Consider the following 21,821-nt stretch of genomic DNA (forward strand, 5'->3'; position numbering starts at 1 on the left):
GGACCTTCTACCATGGACCCTAAGAAGAATTCTCTTTGCTGTCAGAGGACCAGTCGATCTAAGGACAAAGAGACAAGGTTTCTCATCAATTCATGATTTTTTTTGGGGGGTGTAATGAATCCAAAAAAGCCCCAAAACAGCTCTCAGTAGTGTGGGGTTCCTCTCCTTTTCCTCAGTGAAGGGGGAAGCATAAACCAAAGGAACAGAATCTCCTTTAATCACACAAAGCTTTAGAAGACTACAAACATATAGACCAATATTGATTGAATAATAAACATTTATTAAGTGTCTACTATGTTCCAGGCACTGTGCTAAGAGTTGGGGATACAAAAAAAGTCAAAATACAGTCCCTGCCCTTAGGGAGCCTACAACCTAATGGGAAATACAACATTCAAAAAGCTCTATACAAACAAGCTATGTGCCAAATAAATTGGAAATCCAGGGTGACTTCTAAAGCATGAGCCTTAGGAACTGGAAGGATTATGTTACCCCCTATAGTAACAGGTAAGGTGGGGTCAGAGGTTTAGGAGAAAAGTAGTGAGTTCTGTTTGGGCTATATAGATTTTAAGATGTCTACTGGACATCCAATATGAGATGTCTGAGTTAGAGACAGGAGATTTGATGTCAGAAGACAGATTGGATTGGGAAATGTAAATATGGCCATTAGTAGCTTAGATAGAGAAAAATACAGAAATATCAGCATAGAGAGAAACATACTTATAGAATGTTAATGTAAATAGAGAAATAGAAATAGATTTGAAATAGAGTATTAGATATAGGAATTTACAGATCTATATATTTTTATATTTATTTATATTTATAATTATATATAATATATAAATATAATTTATATATTATATTTATAGAGATAAATATATACATGTATGTATACACATATTAAACTTCTACACACAAACATATACTACACACATATATAGATACACACATGCACACACACGCACACATACACACACACACACATATATATATATATATGTTTATATATATATTTAATAAGAAGGCTTTGTTGTGGAAATGTTTCAAGCTTTTCCTAGATCCTCCAGCTTTGCTAGATCCTAGGCAATGTGATTGCTCAGCTTGTGGGATAATTTAACTCTGGCTCTGGTTATAGCAGTACACTGAAAAATACTTACCCATATGTGGTCAGATCATGGGGTACTTACCATAAATTAAAATAATTAAGCAAAAATAAATAAGATAAAGGATAAATATTGGAGCAACTTCAAAAGAGCTTAGGCCAAGAAACTGTAAATTCTGAATGAGAAGGGGAGAAAAGCAGTGGCCTTGATTCAGTCACTATTTCTTGGGGAAGTGCAAAAATTTCTTGTCTTCTTGGGTCAGACCCTGGTTCTCTACTTTAAGTAGACTAATATGGCAGCCAGGAAAAAAATCTAGATTATAAATTCATTTGCAAACTATTGTGGAGGGTGATTCTCAATGATTCCACCATGGCCTCACTGGCAGAGAGCATCTGGTGAGGAGAAAATGAGTCTAGAGCAGTATTTTTCAAATGGCTGCCCCACCCACACACTGCTCCCCCAGTGATGCCATCTTGGAAGCTATGAAGCAATGATTAAAAAAAAATTATTACATATTTTTAGGTACAATTTCTGCAGGAGAACATTTAGTCCCTTCTCACCCTCTCCCCCATCCCAACCTCTGAACAAAAGAAAGTTCAAATCAGGGAAGGCCAGTTACTTTTCAAACCTATTAATGTCAATAGCACATCAAGAGAAAATTTCAATATAACTGGCAGCTTTGTAAAAGTGAAATGACAAAAAGTAAGAAGATTATCCAGGACTGAAAACTAATAGAGCTCAAGCTATGTCAGGCTGAAATGCAGGTCAATAAGCATGAATTAAGTGTTTGGCCCCTGCTGCAATCTGGACACATCTCAAGCTTCAGAGAGAGTCACCTGGATGGGGCAATATAAATGAGGAGCTACATCCAAGTTTTTCCCATTGTTAGGAGAATGATCGATTTTAGAAAGAAAGAAAAAAAGAGAGAAAGAAAGTCCATTAAAAAGAATGCTTTTTATCAAATTGTGAAAAGATATGGGGTCAGAGCCCAGGGCATTTTGTGCTATTGTGAAATACATAGCTCTCCTTGTGCTAAAGTCACTTCAAAGGGGTTGGAGCTATAAAGGAAACGCTGACATTTTTCTTAGTGATCATAATAAGACTGAAAGAAAAAATTTTATAACCAAAATTTCCTCTTGAAATTTGTGCATTTGCTAGGTATAGGTGTTTTTGGAAAACTCAGCATTCTAAATCAATATATGTAATATCCTCAAATTTATATCCTGATCCAGAAAAATAAAGTGACTGCTTCTATGATTAAAGTTAGTTATAGGTACAAAAATCATAAAATACAATTTTTATATGTTCTTCAACTTTTAACAGTATTGAAATGAATAGAAGAAAGGAAATACCTACTCATTAATCATTTGACTTTTTGAGAAGTAATTCTCTTTAAAACTGTGATATTTTAAAACATGAATAGAGGAGGGAGAGCCTCATGGCCTTGGATAAAGAATGATACTTCTATTCCTATTCCATTTAAACAGGAACAGCTAATAAATAAGTTTTTCTTCAGATAGAACATTGAAATAAGCTTTTGGATGGGGGCGACTAGGTGGTACAGTGAGTAAAGCGCCGGTCCCAGAGTCAGGAGGACCCGAGTTCAGTTCCAGCCTCAGACACAACACCCACACAAAAAAACTAGCCGTGTAACCTTGGGCAAGTTACTTAACCCCAATTACCCTCCAAAAGGCAAATAATAATAATAATAAAGCAGATGCTTTAAAAAAAAAAAAAGGGCGGCCAGGTAGCACAGCAAGTAAGAGCACCGGCTCCAGTGTTGATAAGACCTGGAGATCGAATCCCGGGCTCAGACACTTAGCACCCACCCAGAAACACCTGGCCGTGTAACCTTGAGCAAGTTACTTAACCCCAATTGCTTAGGGGTGGCCAGGTGGCTCAGCGAGTAAGAGCATGGGCTCCAGTGTCGGGATGACCTGGATCAAATCCCGTCTCAGATACTCAGCACCACACCCAGAAATAACTGGCTGTGTAACCTTGAGCAAGTTACTTAACCCAGATTGCTTTAAAAAAAAAAAAAAAAGAAAGAAGCTTTTGGAATTGAAAATCTCATGTCTTGATTATAGGTGAATAAAGAGTGAATCATCAGAAAAACAACCAAGATAGTGTATCTAGAAGATGTGTCATACAAGGAAAAGAACCTGTCTGTGGAGTGAGAAGACCCATGTTGAAAACATGTTGCTGAATCAGACTTGCGTAACTAGCACGTATATAGATAGTACCTCAAGGTTTGCAAAGCACTATGTGTGTGATTTTATTTGATTTTTACAATTATTCTCTGATACAGATACTGTTTTTTGTTGTCATTTTTTTCAGTCATGTCTGACTCTCTGTGATCCCACTTGGGGTTTTACTAGCGGAGATACTGGAAAGGTTTGCCATTCCTTCTCCAACACATTTTATAGATGAGAAACTGAGACAAAGAGGGTTAAGTGGCTTACCCAGGGTCACACAGCTAGCAAATGCCTGAGGTCAGACTTAAACTCAGGAAGATGAGGACTTCCTGACTCCAGGCCTAGCACTCTATTCACTGTGCCACTAGTAAGTGCTATTACTATCGTTATTTTACAGAAGAGGAAAGTAATCCATGGAGAGCTTAAGTGACTTGACCAGGATCACACAGCAAGTAAATGTCTGATGCAAATTTAAACTCTGGTCTTCCTGAGTCTATATCTTGTATTTTACCCACCATCCATCCTGGCTACTCTATGGCCCAACACAAGATCCTTTCCATCTAGAAGGAGTCTATGGAATAGTAATTCTAATAATCTTTGACTAACAGGAGAATCAATCCTAACATATCTTGAGTTTCAGAAACTCAATGCAACAAGGAGTTAAGGACCTCTAATGTGACAAACACTTTAGGGCGGGATTCTTTTTTGTTTACTTTTTCTTTCAGCATTACTTCTCGACTTTATATTTGGGGCCAGGTTTGTACATTTCTGGAGGGAATGCCTGCAACATATTTGTTCTCATTTTTGAGTCTTTTTTGGGTCCTGCTCCTTCTTCGCCAGTGGAGCAAATCTGTGATCTTCCAGAATGAAAGGTACATCTCAGGCTGGGGACTTAGAAGCTCTCAGTCTCCCCAGAGTGGTCTGATCCAGGACAAAACCTTAATATTGTCCTCCTATTATAAGCTTGGCGAGTTCTTGACCTGAGTTTGGGTCTAAGCAGTACAAATACAAGTTTGCTCCTGTTTAGAGTCCCAGGTCCTGGAATCAGTCACTATCAATTAGCTGAAACTTAAGCCTCCCCTGCAGTCTGCATTCTTTACCTGTTTGTTCTACCATAGGCTCTTCAAACTGATCTGGGGGTAATGGAAAGCCCTGGGTTTCTGGGAGATAATTATTATGTAGAATTATGAAAAATAAAAGTAACAACAATAATTGCTATTAACATAGTATAATAACATTTTCAGAACACTTTACATACAATCTCTCCCAAGAATCCATAATCGTGAAAGAACTTTCAACATGTTTAAGGACTATAGAAACAGAACAAAATAAAGAAAAGAGAAATGGATAAGTTATCACTATGCACCAAGCACTATGCTAAGTGTTTTTTTTTTTTTACAAATATTATCTTATTCAATGCCAATGACAACTTTATAAGGTGTATAATATTATTATACCCATTTACAGAGAAGGAATTATTGATGATATCACTATTTCTGTTGTTACCAATACAGATTACTTATCTCAGGGAAATGTGAAAGAATTTTCTTCACATTCCTAAACTCTTTGCCTCATGTAAAAAAAATGATGGTCCCTAAGTTTAAATACACACACACACATACCTACTTTACCTCTAGTAGGTAGTAATATAGCTCTACCTAAAATCTAGTGAATACAAATTTTAAAATTATTTATTTAGCTTATGGATATGTCTCAGTAGTCTGCGTGCATTTAAAAGAAAATACTGTAAACTATGATAGGTTCACTATAATTCAATCATGATAATTCATCCTGAATTCTTTTGTGATAAGGTTAGTTGGTAAAAGAGACAAATGGCACAATTATAAGGAATTTGGTTTTCAGTAAAGGCACGTAATGAATCCAATAGTAAGCAACATGTTTCATTAAAAAAAAAACCACTGGATTCAGGACAACAAAAATCTTAGCAGGTAATATCTATATTGAATGGAATGTTGACTAAGGTGACTTTCAATTCCTTTCCAAATGTAGCATTCTATGCTTTAATTCTGACATACTCTAGATTCACAAGAGTGGTATTACAGAGAGAATGCTGGGTTTTGAAACAGAGTCCTAGGCGCTATTGCTAGATCTGTAGTTTCATCTTCCTGGGCCTCAGTTTCCTCTTCTGAAAAATGAAAGGAATACATTTGAGGACCTTGAAGTTCCTTTCTACCTCTAGATCTATGTGTTCATGTGTAATATAAAAATTTCCTGTTTTCATCTTGCAGTATATGTATATGAATATAGATGTATATAAATATGAATATGTATATGCACTGATATGCATATACATATGCATGTGTATACATATACACATATACACACACCAATCTTACTATTATCTGGAGAGGTTTGGGAATTGTGGAACACTTTATTTGCTATGGCTTCCATTATTCTCTATTGGATATAGACCAGCTTCTATTGGCAAAGGAGAAAAGTGCAGAAGAAAAAAAGAAATTAAAAAAAAAAGAAACTTGAATGAATGAGATACCTGGAGAACTATGGAATGAACAAAATATCATATGAAGGAAGTTAGCAACATGAGATTCCGCTGACCATTTCATTAGGGATGTAAAAATTAAATGAAGGATAATAAAACACAATGATTCCCAAATTAGCTATTTATGTAGAAGCCTAACTGGCATTTAATTGAGCTATTTACTATGCCACATTGCACCTGAATTGTCTCAGCTCTCCATTTCTTTGGGCTGTTGAGTCTCATGTATGGAGCAGATGGGAAAGAGGCCAGTGTTGGGGGGGAGGAAGGGGGGTAGGGTGAGAGGGAGAGAGAGAGGGGAAGAGGAGAGAGAGAGAGAGAGAGAGAGAGAGATTTAGTCTTTTTTAGCAGAAAGATGGAAGATTAGATCAGTAATCTAACCTGTGAAGGTAAGTCCTTTGTTGTTTTTTTTTTTTCAATCCCCTCCATTGGTACAGAGAAACAGCTCCTCTGTGATATAAGAGAATTATACAGGGAATTGATGGATTAATCACCTTGCTTAGTGCGATCATCTAGTTCTATCATGTTCTTTTTACTAATGAAGACTAAGATAAGATGAATAACATTGATAGGAGAGTGACCAGTTAAGTAAAGAGCTTTTAGATCATTATGTGAATGAACTGGGGACAGTTAGCCTGGATTCTTGGCCATCTTCACATATTCTAAAGGTGTCCTATGGAAAATGGCTTTGATTTCCACTTGGTTTCATGGGGTCATGCATGCAATGGGTTGAAGTTGCAGATTGATCAACTGAGAGTTGATTCCCCCCCCCCACAAAAAAAAACAAAACAGCAATGTCCTAATGATTAGAGTTAAGCCAAGTGTTTGTGAGGGAAGCAGACACTCTGTCACAGGAGTTCTTCAGGTCAAAGTGGATAGAAACTTGGACTGACCACTTGGAGAGAGGATCTTGGAAGTCTCCAGGTTAGACTAGATGGTCTTGCATTCCCTCCTAGCCTCAAGGACCTATAGCTTTCTAAGATCTGAAGGGGTGATAATATACCCATGGTCACACAGCTAGTTCTGTGGCAGCCAGTTTTGAAATATAGTTTTAGCAGACCTTTCTAAATGGCCATATGGATGGTGCCATCCAGCTCCTTCTGGGTGTGAGGGTAGCTTGCTTGTGTTCTTCTTGCATGGAGGTAGCCACCATATGGATCATGGAAATCTGGTTCTTTCTGAGATATTTTGGAGATAATGAAGGGAAGCTCTGTTTGCCACCCTACTTTTGTGCCTTGCCACCAGCAGGCAGGTCAGGTATAACCTGCCTGATCACACACAAAGGCAAATTCCAAGAAGCACAGAACCCAGCACTTTCAGTGTGTGTGTATATGTGTGTGTGATCTGCAGAGGTGAAAATGACAACTTGAAACCCAACCCCTGTCTCCTCTGAGGCAGATATGCCACTTAATTGAAGGAAGAATTGCTTGCAATAAAATGGGAACCTGGATTCAGTAGTTTGGAAATAGGAAGTTGCAGTGAATGAATAATAATGCACTGCTTACTTTCAGATTATTTTTATGAAAACTTCCAAAAATGAAATAATCGGAGGTTCCATATAATGGGAGAAGTAACGTGGGTCAGTGGACTCAGAGTCAAAAGATCTGGGTTTGAATCAAGACTGCTACTATATGTAAGACACTGAGTAAATGAATTCACTGCTCTGAGTCTCAGTTTTATTATTTGTGAAGTGAAGAATCTGAAACATTTGCCTAATGAAGTGTCTTCTAATTCAAGATCTATGATCCTGGGATTATATCATCTGATGATATCTGGCTATGACAATAGTTAAGTATGATGAGATGGTATGGATTTCTCCTAGTTGTTACAACTATCGAGAAAGATCACATAAAATGGATGATAACAAGATCCTTCCAAATTTATCAACATAGCAAAACAACAAACAAACAAAATGGAATAAAGGAAATGGAACTGAAAAATGGAACTGAATTTCCATTTAAAGAAAGATGATACAAATATTTATTAGAAGGTGAAATTAATGAATGATCTCTATGAGTTCCTTCCATTACCACCATCACAAAGTACATCCTAGTTGATGTAAGCCATCACGACTTATTTAAATAAGCAGATGTGGCAAAGACATGGATTTAGGCATTAATATAAAAACCAACAAACAATAAACAAATCTCTTGCACTGGGCTATGGAAAATTTTAATGGATTGTCTCTGGAAGCACCATCACTGGAGGATGTTATAAAAACACTGAAAAACATTTTATCTGGAATGGTTCAAAAAGAATTCCTGGTCAATATTGAATTATCAGTCAGTCAATAACAATTTATTAAGTGCTTACTATGTGCTATGAACTGTGCTAAGAACTAGATTGGACTAGATGAACTTTAATGTAGTTTCCATCTTTGAGTTTCCAGGGTTCTAATAATTGTATCCAATGTTCTCTCTCTTAATAGGTCAAGAGTTTTAAAATTTAAAAGACACTATAGAAACATGAATAAATGAAATAATTAATTTAGAAGTTCCTCCTTAAGGTCTTTACATTATTTCACTTTCTATTTTTTGTTGGTGCTTAGCAAAGTAAGTACTACATGAGGAAGGATTGCATAATGCTGATCCTTGTGAGTTTGATGCTTCCCTAGTAAGCAATTTGTCTTATTTTTCACCTGAATATCATAACCTTTGAACAGTAAACAAAAAGCATTTTAAGAGTAATAATACTATTTGAAGAAGACACCCACCTGTCATACTCAACTTTGCTCTGCCTAATATATGGAAGACATATTCCATACAATTGAAATAAAAAAAATGGTTCTGAAAATCATCACTTCATCAGTTCCACCATTTTATATAAAGCAACATATTTACATAGACATGTATTATTTATGAAAAATATCATTGATATGCTCAAACTATTCATTTTTATGTATTTTTTCTCCCAGAGCACATCTTAAATCTATGTGTTATATTTTTTGCATGATAAAACTTAGGGACCGTGGAGAAAACTGCCTTAAATATATTTCTCAGTCTAAAAAGGTTGTCATATTCAAATGTGCTATTTAAAATGTGTGAGTTATTTGTATTTACAATTCACCATACCTTTTTGTAAGAGGGTTTCTCATCAAGTTATAGTGTGAAAATGATTTCTGACAGGAAATCAAAAAATATGAAGGAAACTTGTGAAAAGTTCTCAAAGCAAGTCCTGGCTTGAGCAAATTATGGTGAATCCTATAAATTAGCATTTGACCCCATTTGAGAGTACTCTTATGTGCTGGAAATATAAGGGATAAGGTAGGGGGGAAGTAGTGAATCAGCCATATTTAATAGAAAGCTTAATTTTAGCTATAGAGAGAAAAAGTAAGCAGTATGCTGGCCTTAGAAAGATAAATTAACACCACATGGAACACAGCTTGGCAGAATGGAGAAGACCTTAATTCTCATCCCACCTCAGGTATACAATAGCAACAGCAGCAGCATTTATATAGTTTTCTGAGTTTACATATACTATCTGTATGTTTATCTATACATGTACGTTTTCTCATTTGATCCTCACAACCATCATATGAAGTAAGTGCTAACTATTATTTTCCTTTATCATCATCATCATTATTGTTATTATTATTATTATTATATTGCTTTTTTGGAGTGGGGAGGGCAGGGCAATTGGTGTTAAGTGACTTGCCCAAGGTCACATGGCTAGTAAGCGTTAAGTGTCCGAGGCCGGATTTGAATTCAGGTCTTCCTGACTCCAGAGCTGGTGCTCTAATTGCTGTGTCACCTAGCTGACTCTATTTTCCATTATTTTAAAGATGAGGGAACTGCAACAGTTTAAATGACTTTCCCAGGCTCACACATTAGTGTTTGAGGCAAGATTCAAATTTGGGTATACTTGAGTCCAGAACCAAACCTCCATTGATAATATCACTACATTGCCTACTTGCTAGCTCTATGATCTCTCAGCCTCAGTTTCCAGTCTGTAAAAGAAAGTAATATTACTTACCTTAGTGAGCTCTCATTAGGATCAAAAGAGAGAAAATGCATACAGCCAATTTTAATGAGCTATTTAAGTGTTAGCTTTTATTATTGGCTTTAATGATCAGAAAGATCATGGACAGTTTTCAGGAAAGTGTACAAATGACTAATAAGAATTGCTTACGTTTATCTGGCACTGTTTTGTTGTTGAAATTGTTTATCCTTTGTTCTTGAAGAGGACAATGATGTTGGTGAGGTGATGCCCTGACATGCAAGTGAATTTAAGTGTGGGAGGGTTGTAGAAAGTCAACAGCTCCACTTTCTTCTCTAGCTCGTGGCAAGATCTAGATCAGGAGAACGGGAGATAGCCCTGTAGAAATGCTTTGAAAGCAGTCCACATGGTTGAGCCTCATAACAGTATTGCAAATATCATTATGCCCATTTTATAGAACAGGAAAATGAGGTTCAAAGTCGCTAATTCACTGCCTTGTTTGCAGTCAGTAAATCTATTCTATCGGAAGGGCAAGATGTGATCGGAGGTCTTTGCTGACTCCAGGTCCCATAGCCCACACTGACTTTCCGGAGCAGGTCCACAAGATAGGGAAGTTATGGCAGCGTGTCATGTAAATAAATAAGAGGGGAGATCCAAACAATGTTATTGATCCAAGAAATCTTTGAATCTGCCGAAGGTACACCAGTGCATTAGATTTTGCCTGTTTCTCAGGGAATATCAAGAACTATAATACTAATAAGCATTTTGATGTAGGCTACTCTTATTAGAGCTATAAGCCATATTTATTGCTTTACTGGTGCTCTTAATGAGCATTATATAAATGATTTTAATAAGGTATTGAAATTACACCTAAGAAACACTCATTATAAAATTATAAGTTAATAAGAAGAAGTTCGATTTGCAGAAATGGGTGACTACCTCCTCGAACTTCTCCATGAGTTGTTTCCAAAGGAAAACTCCAGGTTGGTTACATGCTGAGGAGGGAGGTTTGCCCATGACAGAGGGAGGAACCTATAATTTATAATTCTGAGGCGCATAACCCTAGAAGTCATATTAATTCTGACACATGGGGTGACAATTATATGGGTCAGAGAGCTATTCTAAGCTTCAGCAATTTTACAGCATTGTTCTCTGCATCTTCAGATCCTTGTTGAATAAAAACAGACGGGAAAGATAATGGGAAGGAGGAGGACCCCCCACTCATTTGCTTCTTCACTCCTCAAGACCATCCAGTATAACAAGAACTCCATGAGAGAGTGAATAGAGCCCTCCCATTGCGTTATTTACTGAATGAGATTTTCAGCAGTAAGGCAATGCTTGGAAAAAGGGTTTCTTTGGGTCGATAGTTATCCAATTTTTAAAAAGTAATAGCAAAACAAGAAAAAAAATATGATAGTGGTAAATAAGCACTCTCATCCAGATACTTCCTATCTCTGGTAACCTGTCAAGTCACTAAATATTCCTCAGTTTTCAGGTACTCATCTATAAAATGAGAAAAATATTTATAGAAAGCCACTGAGAGAGGCTTTGGCTGAAAAATTCACCACACTTTGGACAATATGTCAATGAGTTGTCTTTTTTTTTCTGAATTCAACTCATTCTCAGAAAATGAAAAGGTTTTTACTAGGGTTCTACTCAATGACGTTTCAAATGAGATCATTTATGGTAAGTGCTTTTCAAATCTTAGAGTAGCATAGAAATTTCACCTATTATAATGATACCAATAAAAGAAAGAGTAAATGATATGAACATATGACTTTAAGATTAAAAATTCCCTTCCCATACATAATCTCAGTTGAGGTAATTGCTCAAGATATTAGTATTAGTCTTTTATAGATGAGGGGGAAAAAGCAGCTTGGAGCAACTGAATTAGGAATCAGATGCCCTGAATTCAAACCCTGACACCTGTCATTTATTATCTGTGTGATTTTTGGGTAAGTCCATTGCATCCTTTAGTCATCATTTTCCCTCTGTAAAATGAGAGGATCGACCTCCACAACTTCAGAGAACAATTCTAACTCTGACCCCAGGATGCTACAGAGTCTAGGTTACTAGCCCAGGGTCAACACTAGTTAGAGCGTGAGGCAGGATTCAAACCCAGGCCCACCATCTCCCAGTCTATTACTCCAGTCACTCCGCAAATATGCTTGACGGGTACCAGGTCCTATAACACGTATAGTTTTGTTTTTGCTTTTAATTAAATAAATAAATATTGCTGATTGAGCTGTGTTTTCTTGCTCTGATCCTGTGATTTAATTGGGGTGTAGTAGTCCCAGGGAGGAAACTCCCTCTACCAATTCACCCTGTCAGCTCCTCAGGAACTTGCAGTCTTAAAGAGTTGTTTGAGGCACTGAGAGGTTAAGTGACTTACTCTTACACATATGTGTTGGGGACAATATATCACAGTGTGTGTGGGTGTCAGAGGTCAAATTGAACCCAAGTCAGTCTGATTCTAAGAAAGGAAACCTCTCCTTTCTTTGTTTCAGTTCAGTTTAGGTCAGTCGTTTTTCAGTCACGTCTGACTGTTTCTGACCCTATTTGGGTGTTTTCTTGGCAAAGATAATGGAGTAATTTGCCGGTTCCTTCTTCATCTCATTTTACAGATGAGGCAACAGAGGCAAACAGGGTGAAGTGACTTACTCAGGGTCATATAGCTAGTAAGCATCTGAAGCTGGATTTAAACTCAGGAAGATGAATCTTCCTGACTCCAGGCCCTGGACACTAGCCACTGGGCAACCTAGCTACCCCTTTATGTTCCTTAGTTAAATAAAAACTAAATAAATGACTTGTACCACAGCCAATAAATATGTGACTATGGAAAAGGGGAGCAAAACTTCACAATACACTTTTCTAAAGGTTCAAAGAAGGCTAAGCCTGATTGCTTATATTTTTAATATTAAGATGTTCATAAAGAAAACAGGGATAGGAGGAGGCCCAGCCCCTTAATTATCATAAATATCTATGGAAGAAAAATTGGGGCAAATGAAAGGACGAGATTTAACCTGTGGTGCATTCTTGGGGAGTGCTGATAGCCTCCCTCTAGTTTAGAAAATGAAATGGAAAAGAAACAAAAAAGAATTGCCTGGTAATTAAAGGAAAAGACAGGAATTAGAGGCCAACTCCTCTGATTTCACATTCAGAATTATGTTCACTAGAATACATCCAAGTTGGTCCAGAACGAGAAGCAGAGGATCCCTGGATTTTTTATTAGGGACTTACTACCTACTTTACATATCACTTGCAGTGAATTAAAACCTTTTCCATGGATACTCAAGTGTTATTTAAAACAAAAATCTTCAATGAAATCAAAGGGTAAATCACTTCAGTCCAAATAGTTTTATGTAAGTTTTAATCCTAATGATTTCTAACCCAGATACAAATGCATATATTCTACTTTTTGGAATCCACTGAGATATTTGACTTCATTAAAACAAAGTTGAATTGTCAAGTAACCCTGCATTTTATCCTTCTAGAAACTGATTATTTTTCTTAGGAGTTCCAGATATTTCAAGTTCATCCATAGGTATGGATGAAAAATAGAATTCTAGAAAGAAATGAATTAATTCATTCTGTAAACTATAATACATTCATTAATAGTCTTAGGAGAAAGTATTGGATAGATAAATAACCCCCCCACACACACACACACACCAGGAGGGACAAGAAGTACTTCAAAAAGGCTTTAGACTTTAGAGTTAGAATCTTAGTTTCTTTTAGTCTTCATTGTACCATCCCCCTCTTTTCTGAGGGCCTGACCTGGGCTGCAGGTACTTCTGGCTTTGCAGGTGACCTGGGCTGCAGGTACTTCTGGCTTTGCAGGTATACCTGCTTGAGCTGAACCTAGGATTCCAACCAATATAGCACCTACAAGTCTCCACTTGAAAATTTTCAATGACCTGAGAAACACTTGCCTCTTATCTTAGGAGACACTATTAGAATGGTGGGAAAAAGGAAGGAAGGAAGGGATGAAGGAAAGAAGGAAGGAAGGGAGGAAGGAAGGAAGGGAGGAAGGAAGGAAGGAAGGAAATAAGAAAGGAAGGAAGGAAATAAGGAAGGAAGGAAGGAAGGAAGGAAATAAGGAAGGAAGGAAGGAAGGGATGAAGGAAAGAAGGAAGGAAGGAAGGAAGGAGGGAGGGAGGAAGCATTTTTAAGCACCTATTATGCACCAGGCATTATACTAAATGCTTTACAAATATTATCTCATGGGCTGTGCATCACCGAGTGAAGTAGGTCCTATTATTGACCCCATTTTATAATTGACGAAATTGAAGCAGACAGTGACTGAATAGAGGTTAAATTACAGAGATTCTAGAGGTTTAATTATTGATACTTAAATTCCTATAGTTAATGTCCAACAATGTTGTTTAAACGTGATCTCTAATGGTGAAAATTCAAAATGGGAACAGTGGATAAAAATAATTGACATGAAAAATACACAGATTCTAAGTGTTTCAGGATGGATTTGAACTCAGATCTTCCTGACTCTAGGCTTAGGGCTCTATCCACTCTCTCTATCACTATTACAGAGTAGTGGGAAGACTCCTGAACTTGAGTTCAAGGATGTTCTGGATTGGAATTCCAACACTGATTACTGGCTGTGTGACCTTGGGTAAGTCACTTACCTTCTCTGAGGTTCAGTCTCTTCATTAGTAAAACAGATTAATAATACTTGCAAAATTTATCTGGGGAGCTGAGGTGGAATGGTAGTGGGGGGTTGTAAGGAAAGTATGTCGTAAACTTTACAGCAAGATCCATTGTCAGCTGCCATTATTGTTATTCTCATTATAAGTGAATAATTCATCCCCTGTGGCCAAACCTGCAGGGGGCCTCTCTGAACTTAAGTGAGGTCAGTCCTCAGAAAACTGATACAGCTGCCATCCCCAATCCCTGGCCCATGTCATTCTATGTTTGCAGGATTGTTTTGGATGCCACTGTTATATCCAGCCTTTGAGAATCCACTGGAATCTCCATGTCACAAAATGGGAATGGAGGAAACCTGAAGTACTTACTTATGCCAATATCCTGAGTCAGTCTATTGTATTTGTTCTCTACTATTTAAAAATGTGGCTGACAACTAGGGGCATTCCCCTCCTAGAACTCCACACATGCTGATGAAACTCCAATATTAAGACATATTAGGATTACTGAAACAGATCAGTTCTTTAAATTATGCCAACTCTTTCCTGATCTGCACAAATACAACACTGTATTTGTATTCCAATGTATTTTGGTGGAGAGAACCCATAATCTACATCACTTGTGATGCACATGGAGAAGAAAGGTATTATTTCAGGCATTGCTTTGGGTCATGCTAAGCTTTAAAAAATGCCCTAAAAATGCTCATTTCATCTTTAGGGCTCCGAGCCAGGGATGCGACAGCCCCATTAATCAGAACAAGGCCACCAAGGTTTTGATTTATTTTGTTTAATATTAAGTTGTATCGTTGAAGGAAACATTGATTTTTTTTTCTTTCTGAATGAGAGTTTCTTCCCCCATCTAAAGTCTCCATTTACTAATGATGCTGAAATGGCTGTAAGCAATTCAAATTGAGTTATTACCCCTTTGTCTCAGCAAAAACTGAACATGTAGATCTCGTACTCACCATGGGAATTGATTTGCAGCTCAGGTTAAATCAATTCAGGCTCTTTTGTCTCAGAGCTCAGAGAATGCAGTGTTGACTCAGGACTACAATTTGTTACCAGAGACTCAAAAAAGTTGTGTCAGAATGTTTATAAGCATGAAGTTCAAGGCTATTCGTAAATGACCTGTTCTTAGTGGCCTCTGTGAAGTCAACTCAACCCAAACCAACCCAAGTCAAACCAAAGACCATTTATGAACTGCTGACTGTGCAATACCTGTGCTGGGCATTAAAATCATAAAACCAAATTGAAAAACAGATCTTGTGCTCACTGACTTTACATTGTACTGGGGGTTATGGTGCATAAAAGCACAAGAGCATGCAAGTGCACACACATGTGCACACATATTAAGATAATAGAGTAAAATGAAAGTGATTCAAGGGAAAGCAGTTCAGTGTGGGAAGGATCCTGGAAGACTCCTCTGTGGAGGTGGTACAGGACCTGAATCTGGAATAAAGATAAGGACTCTGAGAAGAGAATACAAGCGAGTATTTTGCAGACGTGGATAAGGGTGTGTACCATTTTTCAAAGGCAGGAAATGGAGTGTCATCATGGGGACTTGAGGACATTTTTATGTGTCAAAAATCTACAAATATTTATTGTATAATTTTCCTTTTATAATAGGTATGTACACATAAAATCAGGAAACTGAATGTTTCTTTTAATAAAACTATAAAATGGCAAATTGATATTTACCTTAAAATCATTGACATAATCATATATGAGTTCCTAATTAAATAGTAGCTCATTAGGTCAGTCTATGTAGTCCATTCCTAATGGATCTGAATTACAAATGGCAAACGTTCTGCACTCAAAGTTAAGCTAGGAGAATGAGAGCAGACTGATTGGTATTTGGGAAATCACACAGCAATGTTAGCTATCCCAAACCACTCTTGGGGACAAAAGCGAATAAGCACATTGCTACCAGGGTTTTCTGGTGTCTCCCATGGCTTTTTGGCTCATGGGAGATCATAATCTCAAAAGAATCAAATTCACATGGGATCCCAATAGATGAACAAGATCCACTGGGCTATATGGAGTATTTCAGTAAACGTCATTCATATATACCAACCAAGGTAAAAGCTGGTCATCCAGGAGAGCATGGGGCAGGTGAAAGAGAACTAGATTTCAGGTCAGAGGACACAGGTATGAATTTCCAATCTGCCACTTGCTCACTTTGTTCTCTTGGGAGTTACTTAATGTCATCTGTTAAAATGGAGATGGGGGTGTGGTGGTGGATGAGGTTACCTCTGAAGTCCCTTTCAGATCCAAATTCTTCTGTTGTCTTCTGAACCATGATGATACTCATGATCAGGAAAGGAGGTAAATTGTGTTTATACGTGTGTGAGAGAGATAGATAGACAGATAGACTATTGGAGATCTATAATGAAATCCATGAAATATTAAAGGGATCAGAGGAAAACTCTAGCATTCCATAGTGAGGACTCTTGGATGGGCAGGAATCCTGCATAGGATTAGGAAAATATGGGGTGTGACTTTAGCCAATGGAAGTGCTGTTCACTTTATTGAAATAAGGAATGTGAATATCATGGTATATCATTCACAAAAATGCCAAGAGTTGTAATGAAACCAGAGGCATTAAGTATACACTTACCACGTGAAACTCCAGAGATTGAAACAATAGATGTGAGCGATATTTTATGGGTGAATAATCCATTCTTTGAGAGTAAGAAACTTGTAGGATGTCATTTATCAAACCTGGGGTGTTCATTAATTAATAAAACTATATTTTAGCCCTCTGAGGGCTACCCTCATCCCCATCCAGTCTAAAAAGGTTTCAGCAGAAGTTTCTAAGACATTGATCAGGACCCCTTTGGAGTATTTATGTGAGAAAAGACATAGACCTTCCAAGGCTGAAATTCGAATTTCATTCTGCAACAGTGAAGGCAGTACTCACTCCAATGAGATAAAGAATCTTTCATAAATACACGATTGTGTGTTGCACAATTGTGCAGCAATCAGTGGTCTGAAAGTGAATGGACTTTCTAAGAGGCCTTGCTTCTACCCAGATACTCTTAGAGATTGCATCAAGCAATGGATTACTGTCATATTATTGGGACTTGACATGAATTCCACCATCAACTAGAGTGTCTGAGTGTTTTCTACTCACCCTAACTTGTCCAACAAAAGCATTGGCTTCTTCTTCAACCACAGATAAGTTTCTTGGCAAATATGGATCAAAAGTTGGAGCATTGTCATTGACATCTGTCACCACGATGTTCACAGTGGCTGTTGAAGTCTGAAAGAAAATGGGTAAGCATGAGCTGAATGTTTTTTCATCATGAAATCAACTAAGAGAAGACAATACAGAGAGAGGGCACCACATAGTGGCAGTTCTGGTGATATCTAGCATGCAGAGAGCACATTACATAAGTTGTGTTATTCCTTCATTCCCAATGATCCCACGAGGTAGGTCATTCAGGTCTTATTAGTGCCATTTCATAGATGAGGAGACTTGAGTTTCAGTGAACTGAAGTGATTTGCTGAAGATAATATAAAGCTGAAGTGTGAGAGGCAGGATTCAAGCCCAGCTATGTCCTGATGTCCTTTCAGCCCCTTCCCTAATACATAACATGCCTTTTGGACAAAGCAGATCGGAAATCAGAAGCCCAAGTATCCATTCTGAATTCTGCCTTTTTCTGCCTTTGCTCTGGGCAAGCGCTTCTGCTTAGTTCTTCTTCTATAATCTTGAGAATGTTCCTAAGATCTAATATTTTGACCGAAGAGGCCTTGCACGTCATCTAGAACAACCACCTCATTTTCCACATAAGTAAACTGAGGCCCAGAGACATAAAATAATTTGTACCAGGTTATAAGGATGGAAAGTTTACTTTGAGTTCCTCCTTTTCAATGTACCGTACTGCCTCCTGGTGGATGAATTAGAAGATACTTTCTAATCTTGAAATTCTCTCCCCTTTCTATCCTCTATGGATTTGTTGATTAAATTGATTCTGGCCTTTGTCCCTGTGGAGCCACCTTCCTAGTGAAAATGGCACATCTCCATCCACTTCCCTTGTTATTTATGTTTGGAAATATAAAGGTTTGTAATTTGCAACCACTTTTTTTTCTTTAAGAAAATGATGAAAAGTGGAAATGGTGATATTAGAATGTAAAAGGTATCTAGAAATGTCAAACACCTCCCAGAGGCATATTTTCTGAAACTGATGTCACCTTTATGGAGGTCACAGGGCAAGCCTTCACATTTTTAGTTCAGCAAATAATTCTCTTCTCTCTCTCTCTCTCTCTCTCTCTCTCTCTCTCTCTCTCTCTCTCTCTCTCTCTCTCTCTTTCTCTCTCTCTCTGTCCTTCTGTTTATTTAAGGCTTCCACTTTCTTCTGTCTTCAGTTACAACATACAGAGTATGAAGGTGGTAATACCAAAGAGCCATTGCTTGGATACCTAGCATGCAGAGAGCACATTACATAAGTTATATTATTACTTCATTCCCATTAATCCCACGAGGTAGGTCATTCAGGTCTTATCAGTGTCATTTTATAGATGAATAGATGAGGAGACTTGAGTTTCAGTGAACTGAAGTGATTTTCTAAAGATAACATAAATCTTAAGTGTAAGAGGCAGGATTCAAGCCCAGATATCTCCTGATGTACTTTCAGCACACTTGGATAATGTGCTGCTCATTCCCTGTTGCAAGTTCTGCATTAAACTAAGAAGCTGGAGCCCTTATGGTGGTTTTGATAATGTCTGGTTCTCCTAGAACCATGCTTTCATGGACTGTAACTAAAAATATGACCTTTTGCCTGGAGCATTTCATTTCTGGGAACAGAGATGATGCTTCCACCAAATGCAATGAGACCACAGGGGTAGTTTTGCTCAGAGAGTGGGTTTCTCTTCCCTGCCCAGGCTACATTTCTGAGATCCCAGATAATACTCATACACACGAACACTCAAACACAATGGAATATCCTTTCTCTGTTGCTGAAGATCCCTTGTAGAAATGACTCTGCATTGATCCTAAGAGGTGAGGAAATAGGGAACCTTTCCAGAACTAAAAGCTCAGTCCATGCCTATAGCAATTGCCCTGTTTTTTCCCTCTCCCTCTCCCATCTGCCCAAATCTGTGAACTGCCAGAATGCATCATAGCCTATTTAGCTTTGCTAGTTATCTAAACATATACTGCTCCTCTGCCCCTGGGATATTCCAAATCTTCTACTTGAGATACTAAGAGTTGGAATGAGAATTATCCTTAGAAAGTCTAGAGTGCTCTGACATTAAAATGGAAAATGGATCCATAGGCTCATCATAATTTCCTATCAATGACTTCCTTTCCTTCCTTTTCTCTTTCCTCCCTTGCTCCTGTCCTCCTCTTCTCCAATCTCCTTCCCCTTCCCTTTAATTTTTTTCTCTCCTCCCTTCCTTTATTTCCCCATCTTCCTTTACTCTCTCTTTCTTCACTTTTTTCTTCTTTCCTTCATTTCTTTCTTTTTTTCTTTCCTTCCTCTCTTCCTCTATGGGGTGGTAGAGGAAGAAGACAGGAAGGTATTTATATCAATGATATAATCTCCATAATTTTAAGTTTCATTAAACCTAATTTTATTATCAGTGATATTTTAACCAAATAACATATTTGTGGCATCAAAGGTCAAAATTACTTTTATCATATGTTCCATTAATTACTGAATTGATAGGATTATCTTGTGACTTTCTAAACACTTATGTAAAGGTGAATTATTTTAAAAGTATTTTCCCATAATACTTTCATTCATTTCTCTACTGGAAAAATTTCTTTTAGAGTTTTATGAATTTAAATTGTGTACCTCTTTCAGAAAGTTTCACTTACTCTTGAGTAATTGTGGAATAACTAAATGAAGGAGTTCCTCTCTGCCTTTTCCAGGGCACTAGAAAACTTATGGACTTTAAAGCAAATGCAAATATGTCATTCCCCCAACGTCTTAACAGTTTATACCTTGTATACCCAAGATCCCAATACTGACCAAGGAGGTGAATGACAAAAGCACCCATGTTTACCACACTATTCACTGTCATATTGTACATAGTACCAGAGACCTGGAAACAATGCAGATGGCCCATGATAAGAAAATAATTGAACAAATTGTGATCTAGAAATTAAATGACATAGCAGAGTGCCACTAAGAACAGTGAATTGGGAGGAATTCAGAGAAAGCAAGGAATGTTTGAGAGAACTGGTGCAGTGATACAAGCAGAATCACGAGGACAACAGAGAACTCCCATAACACAAATGAGTTTAAACAACTCTAAAAGGCAGCTGATCTCTCTTCCATTGTCATCATCAGTCCTGCTCTAAAAACCCAAAGGATGAAGCAGATCTCTGTTTTCTCTGTAAAAAGGTCAAACTCCTTGGTCCAGAATAGGGCAGAACCTTTCTGATATAGCCTATCTTTGTTTGGCTTTGCTTAACTGTTTTATTTTTCATCTTACAAGGGCATATTTAATAGGGTGGCTAGCTCTGGAAATGAATAGGATATGAAAATGAAATAGGCAGCTGACTGGCACAATGGATGGAGCTCCCATCTGAGAATCAAGAAGGGTCATCTTCAAGGCTGAAATCCAATCTTAGAAACTTACTAGCTGTGTGACCCTGAGCAAGTCACTTAACCCTGTTTGTCTCAGTTTCCTCATCTGTAAAATGAACTGGAGAAGGGAATGGCAAACAACTCCAGTATCTCTGACAAAAAAAAAAACAACAACCCAATGATGTTATGAAGTGTTTGACACAATTGAAATAACTGAAAAACAAAATATAAATTAAAGGCATCAGTAAAATATTTTTATTACCATCTTCCCAAGAAAAGAGGGGAAAAAGCATTTTCCTATTTCTTTGCAGAAAGGTTTTTTTTTTCTTTCATCAGGGTGAAAGTAGAAGCATTGAAACCAAGCCACTTTATTTTTTTTTGTTCCTGGAGGAAATTGCTATGAATAATATTCATTCTGTTATCATTAGAAGTAGAAGACATATTGAATGTTTACAGTATCCTTTCAAAGGGCTTCAGTGAACTGTCACAGATTTATGCCCAAATGTGAAGATCAACCTCAGCTAGGCAAAGAGATGGAAACCCAGACTGTGATAATAATTAGGGTTCACTTGCTGCCGGATAGAACAGAGTGATCTGTCCTCTCACCCCTGTACTTCTGGATGGCAGCATCAGAGGAATGATAACACCGCACTTCAGCATTGTTTTCTGTGCCGCAGAAAAAGTTTGTGACTGTCATTCAGAACAGATCTCTGTCACATATATTTAAATGCTAGTGAATTAACAGAGACCACCAGGAATTACAGAAACACATAAAAGATGAAGTTGGGACAAATGTAGCAGTTGAAACATTTTCAAGGCTATTAGGAGCAATGGAAACCAAACCAAAGCACAGGAATTCCATGCCTTTTCGTAAGGCT

At 37.5% G+C, this 21,821-nt stretch overlaps 1 protein-coding gene across 1 annotated transcript in view; it reads right to left on the reverse strand.

Moving 5' to 3' along the window:
* The window catches only part of LOC138172037 (protocadherin-15-like), a 2,287,527-nt gene that overhangs the window by 316,069 nt on the left and 1,949,637 nt on the right, over positions 1-21,821 (reverse strand). The window contains exon 21 of the mRNA XM_069101643.1: positions 17,541-17,669. Within this exon, the coding sequence (XP_068957744.1) occupies positions 17,541-17,669 (129 nt within the window). The remainder of the gene's footprint in view (positions 1-17,540; positions 17,670-21,821) is intronic.

This window comes from Petaurus breviceps, unplaced genomic scaffold, assembly GCF_028583685.1.
Source record: "Petaurus breviceps papuanus isolate PSGF00001 unplaced genomic scaffold, PetGlider_PUasm1.0 490, whole genome shotgun sequence".
In the NCBI taxonomy this organism is placed as follows: domain Eukaryota; kingdom Metazoa; phylum Chordata; class Mammalia; order Diprotodontia; family Petauridae; genus Petaurus; species Petaurus breviceps.